Source organism: Alosa alosa, chromosome 14 (genome assembly GCF_017589495.1).
Source record: "Alosa alosa isolate M-15738 ecotype Scorff River chromosome 14, AALO_Geno_1.1, whole genome shotgun sequence".
Lineage (NCBI taxonomy): Eukaryota > Metazoa > Chordata > Actinopteri > Clupeiformes > Clupeidae > Alosa > Alosa alosa.
The window spans coordinates 6,369,680-6,385,104 of NC_063202.1; the positions used below are offsets into that span (position 1 = coordinate 6,369,680).

At 45.0% G+C, this 15,425-nt stretch overlaps 1 protein-coding gene across 1 annotated transcript; it reads right to left on the reverse strand.

The window, feature by feature from the left end:
- Positions 1 to 378: 378 nt before the first annotated feature.
- On the reverse strand, positions 379 to 14,745 carry sall1a (spalt-like transcription factor 1a). Its single transcript, XM_048263306.1, has 3 exons — positions 13,878 to 14,745; positions 3,602 to 7,146; positions 379 to 2,315 (listed from the first exon to the last, which is right to left on the reverse strand). The coding sequence occupies exons 1-3, from the start codon at positions 13,948 to 13,950 to the stop codon at positions 1,872 to 1,874; spliced, it is 4,062 nt and encodes a 1,353-aa protein (XP_048119263.1). The 5' UTR covers positions 13,951 to 14,745; the 3' UTR covers positions 379 to 1,871.
- Positions 14,746 to 15,425: the final 680 nt, after the last annotated feature.

The window sequence follows — 15,425 nt, forward strand, 5'->3', positions numbered from 1 at the left end:
AGGTCGGTGAATTATGTTCCATTCCAAAATACCTGTGAAATCTTGCATTTTATTCGGCTCAGAAAATACAATCCATCAAGTGCTGTGAAGGAAAAAAACAAGTTACCCTCACAAGACTGGCGGCTCAGATAAATCCATCTAAATAAACGCTAAAAGACAGAGGATTCCAAACCGATCGATTCTTTAATTAAAGATTCAGACCCCTGACAGCGGAGGGAATGATGAACTAAGAAATCTTCGGCAGCTTTATGTTTTTTAATGACCAAGCTAGCGTCCAGCTGCTGTTTGCACTAATTGCATCTACATCCGGATTCAGATTGTTGACACGCCAATGTTAAAAGATGCTGCTCAAAGCAAAGCGAGGGCAAGAAGTAGAGCCTGTTTTCAACACACTTTTATCTGAAAAAGGATGGTTGCCTAATGCTTAGGCTACTTAACAAGTTTGTCACACTGAAATACACATATAAAACTATGCATCCAAACAAGCCACCATGTAATTTTCAAGCAATAAAGAGAGAAAAAAAAAAAAGACAGCCTATAATGATCAGACAAAGTGGACTTGTAACCATACAAGTAGCATAAAATCATAAATAAATAAATATGAAAAGGAAGAAATACCACGACCACACACTTGCGTTCTTTTGGAAAACTGATGTATTTGATTATTAGAGTAAAGAATTACAGTATCTTAGATGTTAGTAAGTATTAAAGTGTAGAGAAACTGGACCCATAAAGATCTTTCCAACTTTCCAAGAAAGTGCATGTAACAGTCCAATGGTTTTCAAACCTAATATATATTTATATTTATAAAAACACTATTATTTGTCCCCTGGCCAAGATGGACGTTGTCTTGTGAGCAATATGTACATTTGTTGTGTGATGGAATTTGTTGTTCCACATCTGATATTATTTACAGAGCACATCAACACATTTTGCATTTGATGTCAATGGGGATGCTTAAGTATATAGCAGCAACATGGAATCCAGCACGTTAACACAAAAAGAAACACACCCACAAGGCGTCTGCAGTTCAGACCAGGATGGAGACCTTTCTTGGAATTCTTCTCTTCACTAACAACTGTCCTGTATTTTAAGTTTACAGCCAGTAAGCCAAAAGGTTTAAAGAAACAAAACAAAAAACTGAACATAGAATAAAAAGCACTATACAGTGAACATTTAAGAACAAAATGTATTAACTCTAAAAGGAAGGACTGAAATGCAGTTATTTTTCCTCTTAAATAAAAGAGCAAGAACAGTTGGTTGTAGGACTATACTTGTTAATCCCTTGCCTGAAGTTTTTTTTTTTTCATGGAGGAAAAGTTAATACACAACTGATTGACCATCTAGCACAGATCAGTTATTTACAACCACTTCTGTTTTGCTTATTCAAGATCTAATGCATTACATGAACATCAACATTATTGTTATATATACTACAGATAGAAAATAATTTAATGCCAAGGTAAAGTATTCTACCCAGATATACTAAGTTCCAAAAGCACATTGTAAGCACTCATACAGGTCCATTCGGCGAAGAAGAGAGAAAAAAACCTAAGTAACTGTTAATGCTTCCACTTGGTTCCGAGCAAGGTTATACTCACTAATAAATAAGCTCCTTTAAAACTATAACAGGTTGTACATTGTACAAAAAAACAAGTTCTCTTCACACTCATGTTCATAAAGTTTTCAATGGCAAGCCAGATCGATGGTTTGAACTCCTTCCTTTGTTCTCCTTCTGTGCATGTATGTAAATATCCTGTGTTTGTGTGTGTGTGTGTGTGTGTGTGTGTGTGTGTGTGTGTACACAAGTGTTTATGCATCTTGCGTGTGTGCGTGTGAATACTTATGCGGATCATGACAAGTCTCATTCTCTAGTTGGTGACAATCTCTTTGTTGTCCTCCATGAATCGTGTGAATCGGAAGTGGGTCCCGTTCTCCGTGTTGGCCATCTTCTCGAGGCCAGCCAGGGCGGCGCCAGGCTCGACGTTGTGCAGCTTCTCCAGGCTGCCCGTCAGGCCTCCCACGGGCGAGCTGCCGCCGTTACCCACGCTCCCCGACAGGGAGGGCGGCAAGCCTCCGTTCTGGATGACTGAGATCTCGTTGGTCTTCATGGCCAGGCCGTTGGAGAAGGCGGTGGCGTACTGGTTCCAGAAGCTGGCCGGGTCCCCGTTGCCAGCCCGGGGCGTTAAGTCCTTCTGGAAGATCTCGGGGAACTTGACCGGGTTGGGCCCGAGGAAAGCCATGGGGCCGTCCACAGACAGTCGGCGGCCACGCCTGGCAGGGGCGCTGTTCCACATGTGTGTGCCCATGTGGACCTGCAGAGAGAGGGAGGGATGGAGGGATGGAGGGAGGGAGGAGAGAGAAAAAAGGGTGTGGAATTAGTAAAGTTTACAAATTTGGCTACAACACTGTACCACAACATACTAGATGATGCAATGGAAAAAAGTCAGAAAGTAATGAATGTATTTAGTATTAAACTGGCACATTTTCTGGAAACTTTAAAAAAAGTATAAGAAGCCAAAAATGTGCAGTATATCAGACCTATTTTCATCTATTTGTTTGGATTTTTTTGAACTCCATCAGTAGAGTCTTGTAAGGACAGGCGGTGACCTGGTTAGGACTACAACTGACTACTGTCCTGCATGTGTGCATTATAGTATCTGACATTTGCTGCTGATGTGCCCGTAGCAGAGGAACAAACTGTTCCTTTCTGCATAGAAAAAAAAAAAAAAAAAAAACATGAGTGATGCGAATAATTGAGGTACTCATTATTGGATTAGTTTCTATAAGATGTACTTCTGTTACCATGCAAATCTCTGGCATGTGACATAGTTATGTTCATCTCTTGGCAGCAACAGGATAACCATATGGTTATACATTTCCAGTAGCTCACCAATATATTTCAAGTGTGTGTACTTTACTAAGGCAATCTATCATACAAATGCCAAAAAAGATCTTCGTTTTCTTTTCATGGCCATATTACATTGCAAAGTATGATCCTAACGCAACAAAACTATCTCCTAGCCCCTTCTTTCACAGTGTTTGCCTGTGCCACAACTTTTTATTTTTCACATGAACAACCAGACCTCTACAATTACTGATTTATTCAGGGGATGTGAGGCTAGCTACAGATTTATATTCCTTCCTGAAATTTAAGCCTTTAATGTGTCAGGTTTCTCTCATTCTTCACAGCTGAGCGGTGGGGTCACCTATGCCAGCTGAACACATTCTAATTCCTGTTGATCCCCATGCATGGAGGTGGTTCATTAGAATGAAGGGAACATCATGTTTTTTTCCAGATTAACATGAAAAAAAAAATGCATCCTTTGACATAGTTGTGAGTAATAGCCTTAGGTAACTGTAAAACCATTCCGAGCTGCGGTCTGAATATCATGGACTAAGGTTTCCTCCCACTTTTTTTCTATTAACAGGGATGACTCAATTTTTCCGCTTATGTACCTCTAAGACTAACAAGATAATTAGCATTAATTATGCACCACTTCGTGCCTATTACGAAAATTCTCAATAGCAAAGAAAATGTTGATGTGATTATACAGTTTTTACACAACTTTCGGGGGTTCAACACCAGACAAAAATTCACCTTAAGATTTCCTTTGGTGGTGAACGCACGGCCGCAGATGGTGCAGGCGAAAGGCTTCTCTCCGGTGTGGGTTCTCTCGTGGATCTGGAGCGCGCTCGACGACGAGAACATCTTCCCGCAGGTGTTACAGTAGTGCTGCTTGGGCGTCCGGCGTGGTGGGGCAGACGGCAGGACTGGGGATGTGGAGGCGGAGGAGGTGACCAGGCCCGAGGGCAGGTCTTTGGAGGGCAGGGGCAGGGGCAGGTCCTGGTGGTGGTGAAGGCCCGGCAGGAAGCCGTTGACCTCCGTCTTGATCATGGAGGACAATGAGCTGATGGAGAGGAGCGAGGGGCTGGAGTTGGACGACAGGCTAGTGTTGGAGGGCTCAAACAGCTGCGAGGGCAGGTCGCGCATCTGGTGGGTCAGCATGTGCTGCTTCAGGTTTCCCTTGGTGGAGAAGCCCCGGTTGCAGGCTGTGCAAATGAACGGTCTCTCTTTGGTATGGCTTCGGTAGTGGATGTCCAAGGCACTCTGGCAGGCGAACGTCTTGCCGCAGATGTCGCACGCTGTGTTCTTGGAGGCACCGCGGTCGCGGAAGGGGAAGAGCAAGCCCAGGGCGTCCTTCGACGAGTTCATGGAGGTCAGGTCGAGGGCACCGAGGCCGGCGGCGGCGCTGTGTGATTGCATGAGGCTCGCGCTGATGTGCTCCAGAGACATGGCTCTCTGATGCCGCTCCTCCAGGCTCGGGGATCTCCTCTGCTGATGCTGCTGCTGCTGATGCTGCTGCGGTATGGCGCTGGAGGGCGATGCCGCTTGCATGGAAGAGGTAGATTCGGACACGGCCGGACTTCCCACGCTCTGGCTCTCGATGTCGCCTCCCAGGGATGAGGAATCGTTGGTGAGGTGATCGCCTTCCATCAAGCCATTCTCGGTCATTTTCGTTTTGCCCATGTGCAGGTCCTCCGTTGAGCCGCGCTGGCTGGCCCTCTCCTGGCCCTCGTTACCCCCTGATTGGTCATGCGGGTTGGGCGAGTTGTACAGGCTGTCCTGCGATGCGTCGGCCGACCTGGGGGTGTCCGGGATGCTGTTGCTGTCCAGGCCCTCCTCCATCCCGTCCATGTAGTCGTCGGACATGTTCTCCAGGTCGTCGAAGTTCCTGTCGTCAAACGAGCCGGCGTCGGAGCCCATGGTCTCGGAGTAGTTGTCGGGCATCGGGGTGTTGGGGATCTGTCCGCCCATGTGCATGCGGATGTGCTGCTGCAGCACCACAGCGTTGGTGAACTTCTTCTGGCAAATGGGGCACGAGTGCTGCACCCGCAGCGGGGGCATGGCCCGGTGCACACTGTAGTGGGTCTTCAGGTTGCCCTTGGTGGTGAACGCCCGGCCGCAGATCTTGCATTTGAACGGCCGCTCCCCCGTGTGTGTGCGGTAGTGCATCTTGAGCGCGCTCTGGCAGCTCAGCACGCGGTGGCAGATGACGCACTCGTTGGGGTCCGTCACCTTGCGGTCGATGTTCTCCACCAGCTGCTGCAGCTTGGAGGTCTCGGACCCCTGTAGCGGGTCCAGCAGCCCGCCGAACGGGAACTTGGCCTTGAACTGCTCCGACATGAGCGGCATGAGCGGGTTGGTGGCCATGGGAGGGCTGTTGGACATGGTGTACTCGGTGGAGTTGTCTCCGGCCGAGCTGACGGCCAGCCTGATCAAGTTGGACGACTGGCTGCTCTCTTCGCTCTTCCCGTTTGAGGTAGGCAGAGCGGCGCTCTCGCCTTCTTCCGACACGCCGTCGTTGCTTTTAGTGGAGGGCTCCATGGCACCCATATCACTCTTGGCTGAACTGGAGGGGCTCGTGATGGCGACAGAGTGGTTCTCCTCTTTCTTGATGAATGGGGGCAGGCTGGGAATGGTTGGTGGGAGCAGCATGCCCACTGAGGAGGTGAGCGTGGACAGAACAGGCTTGCTGTCCAGCCAACTGGTGACCGGTTTCTCAGGCGGCATGGACATGCCATAGGGAATGCCAGTGCTAGTTGGAATATTGTCCAGATGCTCAGGGACTGGATACGGGTTCATCTGAATGTGAGGGTACTTCTCTTTGTGGCGTTGGAAATGGACCTTCAAGTTGCCGCGCGTGGAGAAGCGGTTGCCGCAGATGTTGCACTTGTATGGCCGTTCGCCGGTGTGTGAGCGCAGGTGGATCTGCAAGGCACTGTCGCTCCCGAACACCTTGGCGCAGAACCTGCACTTGTGTTTGAAGAAGGCCTCCTCCGAGCTGCTCTTGTGCTCGAAGGACGAGACGTTGGGCTGCTTGCCCTTCCTTGCCAGCGCCGCCAGCGAGTTCAGGTCCTCCACCGTGGTGCCCACACTGGGCAGGGCGCTGGAGAAAATGGGGTTGCCCGCTGGCGGTTGAGGTAGAAGTGGGTTGGTAGACGCGTTGAGCAAGCTACCGATCCCGAAAGCGGGCGCGCTCGACTTCGCCAGGGAGGGATTGAGCTGAGCGTGGAGACTGGTGGCCGCGGGGCGCTTCTCGCCAGGCTGGGCACTGCTGCCCACCGACGCTCCCATGCCCTGGGACCCCTCGCCGCCCGCTCCAGAGGTGCTCGGAGGTAGCTGCGCGGCGCCAGCCATCTGCTTCAGGCTGCTGATGGAGGCCGACTGGCTGGCCAGGCTTTGGGCCAGGCCCGCTGCAGCGGCCAGCTGCTGGGAGAGGTGCGAGCTGAGTGTGGTCAGCGGGCTGGTGCTGGAGGACCCCAGTGTGTTGGAGGACGAGGTGGGGGGCGCCTGCATCTCTGGCGACTGGGAGGCCAGCAGCAGGATCTGGTGGCGGATCTGCTCGATGAGCTGCAGCTGGTGGATCTGCTGCTGCTGCAGGGCCAGGAGCTGCTCCATGAGGGCCGGCACAGCCACCCGCTGACCCACCGAGGAGGTCGACGAGGAGGAGGAGGACGAGCGGCTCTCCTGGGAGAACTGGGCCACGGCCACTTTGGTGCTCTGCAGGTTCTCGATGATGACGTTGCTGTTGATCATGGAGATGTTGCCCAGCTCGGTCAGATTGGCCAGCTGAGGTAGAGAGGTGGACAGGGCCGGGTTCCCCACCACTGAGCCAGCATGGCTGCTGCTACTGCTGCTGTTATTGTTGATGTTGTTGCCACCACCACCACTGCTGCTGCTGCTGCTGTTGTTGTTAATGATGATGTTGTTGATGGGGCTTCCTCCCTCGACATGACTTCCTCTGTCGTCATCTCCAGCGGTGATTCCCGACACGTCCACTTCCATGGACTCCTCTTTGTTGAGCGTGTTCTGCTCCAAAAGGTCACAGGCCTCCACTTGATCTGCGTTATTAACTGTGTCATTCATCTGCTCGTCAGGATTAGGTGGGGGGGAGCCTGGCGAGAAGGTCCCGGAAGGGGAGACTGGATTCTCATTCACAATCAGAACTAATTGATTCTTAGTGCAATTCTTCTGGTGTTGTTCAAGATCAGATAGTTCAAAGAATTCGGCACAACATCTGCCACAGACGTGGGCATCCGTTTCCTTGCAGGGGGTGTCTTCCAAGGAGGCCTCTGCGTCGCCTGGAGAAAGAAAAGAGAGAGGGGGGGCACAGGAGGGGAGGACAGAGGATTAGAAATGTTTTGCAGCTGAAGAAGCAGCTTTATCTATTCAAATTCTTTTGTTGTTAATCTTGAGTTAATCAGTTTAACACTTATCCCCTCTTGATACGTTCACAAAAACAACGATCAAAAAAGCAACAGCAAATCCATAACGAACAAAAGAAAAGCGTTTCGGCACACCGCTATGAGTAACAGGATGGGGGAAAGACAAAAAGGGAAAAAAGGAAATCAATAATACTCCTCAACTTTTGCTTAAAAGTGATCTTTGAAGACGATTCTGGGTTTCATCAATCTGTCTAAGGCAATCATCATCTTCAGATAATCCATCAAAACATAAAATACTATGAACTACGGACATTGGACCCTAATGAAATTTCATAGAGAAGCATTGATTTCCAATATTTCATACTCTTCAATGTCTACTTGTCCATTGGGCGCAAATCAACCATTTGAAGGACTTATTAGACTTTCAATTTGCTGTCAACTTTGCTCATTTTCAAGCAAGTCAGGCACCTTGGACAGGTTATCCCTGTCACTAAACTCATTTGTATCCAGGCAAGCTGCAATCAGAGGCTGACAAGAACAACAGAGCCTTTGGCATCCAGATCGCTCTCTGCAGCCTCTCGGACAATCACACCACCCAGGCAGGCAGAGCCACAACAAAACTACACCATCATACCGTCAAAGCATTTTCTCTATATGCTAAACTGCATGGCTTGTCACCACGTCAAAGCTTTTTTCCAAATAGTATAATTTGGCCTCTGTGTTCCCTGAACTTGACTGAACATTTTTAAGTAGTAAATAAATAATGTAAAATGCAAAAATGCAAAAATCTTTAAAGGAAGACATTTAAAGGAAGATCATTTAGAGACAAAGTGTATGTTTTACACTCACGTACAAGTGACTGTATTGTAATAAATCAGAACTAAGTTATTCCATAAAAACAACATTTTCAAAAACTACTTCAACTAATTCAGCAACATGTGCTTAACACAAGCCAAAGCAGTGATGAAGGCTAGCAATGAAGTCATGATGCAGTATTTAATAAGTTGTTGCTCTCAAAAGAAGCTGCTCTCACCTTACAGATAGTCATACGGGACTTTGAGCCAGAGGCCAGAAACTATCAGACAGCAGTTTAAGTGCCAATGAGCTGACCGCCATAAAACAGACGCAAAAAAAGAAAACAAAAACACATTTGAAACACAAAAGAGAAACAGCTTTTTGTTCTGCTCACTCTCATTTCAGAAATGCAGGAGTTGCTTGAAAAGGGACAAGTCAAAGACTGCTTCCCCCCTCCCCTTGGACAAGACTTATCCTAGAACACCCCCTCAAACCCCCTTCAAAAAACCCCACCCCACCTCTACCAAACACCCCTCCTCATTGTTGCGCAAAAATCTTGCTGTTTAACATACAAGTTGATTTACAAATTGCAATTCTCTATGAATCCCTTTCATTGCGGGCTGCGCCCTCTACGTTTTCATCAGCGCGAGGATTCATTTGCAAATGAAACCCCGCAGTAGAGCGGCCTGGCCCCACTGCGAGACAGGATGGCTTCCCATTGTTCGCCCAGCATGGGAGCACCGACTGCAGCAGCAGTGGCAGCACACAAGCCAGCTCATCGTAGGGCCCCGACTCAAAGCCAGATCCTGTTTAATTCAGGGATTATCTCCCTCAATGTTTCTCCGTGCTACAACATCAGATAACGCAGAAGTTGCCATGACAGTAAAGCCAGGCCTCACACCATCCATGCCATGCAAACAGGAAGCTTCAACCTCTGATGAAAACTTTTTAATAATAACTCACCCCTAGAGTCCCCGCTTGCAAATTGCTAATGTGAAAAGACTTTCTGCCCCCTCTTCCACTAACAAATTTATCTCAGTAAGATGAGCGAGATGAAATGAAAACAGTGGTGTCCTTCCTTAAACAAAGCTTTAAAGATAATGTATATATGAGGAAGATATTCTTCACACATTTAGAGACTGGACAAATGTTCCCGTTTTTCCGGTTTAGCGTAATCAAAGCTTTGTTGTTTCTTTAGACATAATACGTTTCACAAAGCCACAGCAATGGATTACACCGAAGTGATGTAAATTGAACAATTGTAAAATGTGACTAAAGCACAACATGTCTGATAATGAATAACTGGTTTATAAAGTCAAATACGTTAGAAATTGACAACACAATCGTGTGTCATGTGTATGTGAAAACATCAAAGTACACCAAAAATATTTGGTAGCAAAGTCATATGGCTAGATTACTTCTCAAAATGAAATGGTGGAAATAACAAATGTCAAAAGAGAGAAAGTAAGCAAAAATATTATTTAAGTAATGATTCTTGCAGTCACTACATACTCTTAAAAATGCAAATATTCTTTACTGGTAAACAATGACTTGCATGCATTGTATCACAATATAATATTATGGCAGAAGTTGGTAAAAACAAAATCCTAACAAAACATCTACACCTCAAAAGAAAACAAAGCAGAAAACAGAGAATCTCAACTTAGGCTAAGACTGAATTATTTGTGTAAGCATATATATTTGATCTCTGATTTGTGTCTTTCTGATCGAATTGGCTTGTGAACATATAATGATTCTAAAAATGTATGTGATATGAAATAATATGGCTCAAAAACTAAAATCAAAGCAATTAATTTAATCTCATCGTCTTACACTTGAGCAAAAAGTTTATTCAGTTCTAAATCTAAATTAGTTTGAAATTTAATTTACATTTCCTTATAACTGTCTAGAAAGAAAATGTTAGTGGCCCTTTGCTCATTGGTGACTTTTGATAAATTGCACACAAAACATAAACTGTGTTCAAAAAGTACTATCGTACATGTTGCCTAAATGTAATGTTACATACATAGTCTTTTAAAAGTCAACTTCTGGTATTGTCTTTAAAAAAAAAAAAATCACTTGCAAATGTTCCCATTTCTGGAGCAGATGTGTGGATTAACGCTGAGTCTTGAACAGAAATAAAGCCCAACTTTTAATGGGAACAGTGCCCTGTAGTTGGATCATCGCATAATCAACATGCCACAGACGCCAGATTACAGGCCCACGAGAAAACAAGGACACACACACAGAGGAAGAACAACATCTCTGTCTCAAAAGAGAGAGGGATACGCAGTAGTGAACAGGTGAGAGGGAAAGAAACGAGTGAGTGCTGAGAGGAGGGGAAAGAGAGAGAAAGAAAAAGAGAGAGAGAGAGAGAGAGAGAGAGAGAGAGAGAGAAAGACAGAGAGAGAGAGAGAGAGAAAGACAGCGAGAGAGCAGAGTTTGCAGTGCCTACGGTAGTTTGGCTTGGCAGGGCCGCTGGCTTGCAATGCTCCGAGAGACCAGTCACTTCAGAGAGGGAGGTCGAGTTCCTCAGCCCTCACACTCTCCTAGCAGACTAAAGGCCGAGGAGAGCCTCGCTCGGAGCACACTAGCTGCACTTCCGCTTACAGCAGCCTCCCAGGGCTGGACAGGGGCTCTGCATGCCTGCCCCACTGGCATGTTTAACACTTAACAGAGGGGTGGGAGAGGAGGATGGAAAAAAAAGGGGAGAGAAACACGGAAAGAAGCAAAGTCCTTCAGGCTACATCTAGACATCCACTATATAAACATTGGCAAAATGACAAGTAACTGAATCCTTGTTGTTTGCGGGGTACGACAGTGTGAGAGGGACTGCCCTGCCAATCTCTCTCTGGGGGAGCTACTCTAGAGGTGAAAGGGGATGGCGGCCACATTGATAACCCCCCACCCCCCAATCCCTCCCTCCTGCAAATAAAGCGAGGGGTTCCAGTCGGGCTGCCTGTGGCTCTGAACGGAGGGGTCAATGACAAGGTACAGGAGAGCGCACCGGGCCCTGAACTCCCATCACCTTCTCACAGAGGGAGGCTGGCAAAGGTTAAAACAGCTCAACATCCCACCCTCTTGGTGAGGGGGCTAGGGGACAGCCTCACTTCCTACTCACTGACCCCCCCTCCCCTCCCACCCCCAATCCCAACCCCTTCTCCCCACAGGCCTGGAAACCTATGACAAATGCACACCTCTTCAATTTAATTTAGCACTACATGAATACTCCAGGGGATTTTCTGCATACAAATATCCAGTGTGTTGGTTCACATGGGCCTAATTAAAAAAAAAAAAAAAAAGTTTAATTCTATTTCAGTTGAATTCAGACATTACGTGTTTGTACAGGGAGCAAAAAATACTGGTGTGGGATTTGCAAAGCCTATTTGACAGAAGACACTCTGGCCATTGCTTTGACACTATGGCCTTCAGTTTGCTGTCAGCGATGACGAATACTGTCCTTCATGTCTCTATTAAATTTGAGGTATACATTTGGAGAGGTCAAGGGGAGACAGCTTGGTACAAACTGCTATAGAGCCACTATTAAAGTTTATTCTTTTGACACGTTTTGTGCATGCGTTAACGCTTCTGCGTAAAAAAGTCACCAAAAACAAACAAACCCGCCAGATTTTTAAAAAATGATGTAGGCTACAATGTATCAGAGGCACATACACGTTCGTGTAACATTGTGTTTTAAACAAGCATGTTTAACTTGACAAATGTAACACACCAACGTGGAATATGTCAATCTATAACTTGCCGTGAAATTAAATGAAGGTCGTCAGTACCAGTATTGTAATGACATGTTATGATGAAATTAAAAAATAAATAGTCTAATTAAATGCCTTAAATATACCGGTGTTATTATGCTGCAGTTACAAAATGAAACATATTTATAGTACCATTTTAAGACGGGAGGATGATTGCACAGTAAAATAAAATAAAATAATTAAAATACAAAATGGTTCGTTATCAGTAGCTTAAGGTTGTCAAAAACCTACACTTTCAAGGATTATCGTGTCCCAAAGCTTGATGTTTTGTTTATTATAACCAAGTAAATAACTGCACACACTGCAGAAATGTTTAATATTATTGCAATTCAAAAAAGTATATTTAGACACGTTAGTGTGTCCATACTTTAACTCCCCAGATAAAGTTGATAACGAGCGAGTGTGGTCTATATTGATTAGGTAGATGAGTGTATAAGAAAAAAAAAAAAAAACTTTTTTATGCGCAACACTGTCTACTTTGAAAGACAAAACGTTATGTAGCTGCAAATAATGACCTTTAACTATAAACAACCCTGTGACTCCGGCAACACTTAAAGTTAGAGGGCAACGCTGACGTATTCACATCAAGTTGAAATGATCATCTGAGGGTTTTTCAGTGGTAGCCTACATGTTTGATAACTTGACGAACTAGAGACGAGAGTTTGTTGCTTGTTCTAAGATATAGGTCTTATTCTGTGTTCTTTTGAGACAGTTTGATTATAGTTATGTACGTTGTGGTCTTGACTTATGAAAAGTACAATTTACACTAATACATATTACATCTTTACAATTTCAAAACTAGAGAAAAGGCGTGCAATTTTAAACATATATTACTGGTTAAATCAGTTGAAGCTAAATACAAAATAATAAACCTATATATATAGAGAGAGAGACATAATCGTGCCTCCCTATTTTCCCTTTCTCCGGGTGTGTGTGTGTGCGAGTGTATCAGAGGCAACATGACATATGTTGATTTCAAATATTTTGCTGGTTATACTTTTTGCGATGCGAACTTCCAAACAGAGAAGGCACGAAATACACTATTACGAAATAAATTCTAGACATTTCACACGTTCTACATAAACAATCGGATGATTTCGAACACAGTGAAAATATTTTGCATAAGATTATAGCTAGAGACACTGTGTGTCACTCTCTGGCAAGCGATGAGTTTCTCGAGTCCCAGTTTGATTTCCCTCGCATTTGCAACTTAACCAATCCGTTTTAAAAGTAATTTCAGAACAAAATAGTCCCATTTCCTTCCTCCATATAATCCTCCACTTTTTACAATAAGTTTACATATCGAGTAATGGTATGATTTCTAAGTCTTCGAGAGTTGTCCACGGATTATCCCCGACAGATAAAGCCTCACACCGCTGAAAAGTTATGGAGGAAAAGTTCTGAATGGGCATGACTAGAATAAAATACTGTGCATACCTACATTAAAAGCAGGCAGTTTACTCGATCAAAGAGTTCATTGTTATTGGGGGCAATGGAATGAACTTAACGGTGGGGACAAAGGCAAAAACACATAGGCTACGAGAGCCTGCTTAACTCCACTACACTGCAGGCAACTTTGACCGGCCGATCAGTCGCAGACAATTTGCCAGGCTATTCCTGAATGAAATCCACAACTGACTTGAAATCTAGTTATTTTTAGGTGAAAACAAGAACTTGTTAACGACTCTTTATTCAATGAAAATTACGACTGCATTTGACTAACCAGAAGTAGCCTAATGTTTCCGTGTCGAAATGTTTTATTTAGACATAAAGACATGAAACACTGAGCCTGCTTTAGTCGTGTTCTCGTGGCAAATGAGCTATAAATGCTGATATCTGGGTAAATATGCTATAAACTGCCTGAAATGCGTAACGATGCCGGAGCTCAGCAGCGTTAGTGTAGCTTAACGATACATTGTAGCCTATGAGAGACTGCATAGAAAAGTTGTTAGTGGAATACGATTGGTATTTGGTGTCAGTAAACCCCGCAAAATACAAGAAAACTGGACAACGTGTGCCGAAACCTAGGCTTCGCATGCATAAGAGTAGCTCAAAGGGTTTCGTCGATCTGCACGAACTTACCATTGTGCTCGGATAAGGCCAGATGCGGGTCCGACTGGAAATGCTGCGGCTTCGCTTGTTTCCTTCGCGACATGCTGGCTCAAACATCAGCCAGGAAAGAATAAAAAACACCAAAAAATCTTCTCAAAATTACGAAAATCGAGCCCATCCACCGCGCATGTGTCCTGTTATGATTATCAATAATGCTTTGCGATTAATCATACAGGGGCTCTTTGAAAGGCGATTGGCACCTCGCCAGCCCCCTATTCAAATGAAGTCTCTTTAATCAATTAGCTCCTGATTTGCTGGGGACTCTTGTCTCTCTCTCAGCTCCCACCCAATGAGTTGATCCGTGTGGAAGAAAGGCTGGATTTTCCAACTCCCTTTAGATACAGTTTAACCCTTCTTAGCAACCAGCTGGTAGCAACGTAAAGCTTATCTTTACTACTGGAATGCCAGTTTTTGAGTCCATGTGGAGAGAATCTAGTCTACGGATCAAAACGGCAATCACAACCGAAAGAGTTCAATAAAACACGTTTGACCAGGTAATCAGAATGAAACATCCATTTCCTCTCCCGAAACTGCCACTTCTCGGCAACTTCACGCGTCTCGCCGCAGCATATCCTTCTGTCGGATTGGCATGAGGATACAGTCGTTGATATTCAGATCTTGTATAATGAGAAAACGCGTCTACCTTGTCGTCCTTTTCTCAAGGCTATACCAGAAAAAAATAGTCGAGTGAATTAGATTTGTGCCGAGCGGCACTGTCAGCGTGCAGAAAGTCCACGGTATGTATCGAATATCCCAAATCTGATTCATTTGATTATTGCTGAACTAGGTAACTCGCACGTTTTCATCACGCACCGCATTCCGCGAACAAACAAACTTTAAGGGCCCATGCGAGACTGTGAGAAATCTTGGGCCCGGCCCATCTATGATGCTATTGGTCACTGGTCTATTCTATCACAGACCGGCGGAGGTGCTAGCGCTCTCTCTCTCCCTTCCTCCCTCCCTCTCCTCTCTCTCTCTCTCTCTCTCTCTCTCTCTCTTTCTCTCGCGCTGTCGTCAGTGCGAGCAAGTGGCCAAGTACTTCTGTTCTAACATTTGAGTACAGACAGTCTTTGCGCGTAATATTCACTTATTGAAGACAACATGTAACCTATGCTGTCGTATTTTACTCATACTTTATGTCGTTTACAACAACATATCTACAACATATCAGTGTTTTAGTAGCGTATGTACAATTAAGCGAAATTTCATTAACAATGTATGTATGTATATTCCTTGGAGAATTCAATTTGAAGTATTCACTTTTAGCTTTTTATGCACATTGGTATATGACATATTAAAATAATGCCTTTAGATTGTGATGGGTTAATTCATACATTTTAATAGGTTATCGTGCAAAGCGTCACGCATTAGCTTTTCCACCGACTTTAGAGATGTAAATGAATAAAGGGTCAGACTGCACCAAGGCCTTATGTCCCTACAAAAGATAATGCCATTTGTTTGGAAGAATACCTGAAGTATAAAATAATCTTAAATGTAACAGATGAAGTTTGAATGCTA

Excerpts from the sequence above, each read along its gene's own strand:
- sall1a (XM_048263306.1), bottom strand. The coding sequence starts at position 13,950 with ATGTCGCGAAGGAAACAAGCGAAGCCGCAGCATTTCCAGTCGGACCCG. Across the intron at positions 7,147-13,877 it reads GGCCTTATCCGAGCACAATG|GCGACGCAGAGGCCTCCTTG; the intron begins GTAAGTTCGTGC and ends TTCTTTCTCCAG. Across the intron at positions 2,316-3,601 it reads CCACCAAAGGAAATCTTAAG|GTCCACATGGGCACACACAT; the intron begins GTGAATTTTTGT and ends CTCTCTCTGCAG.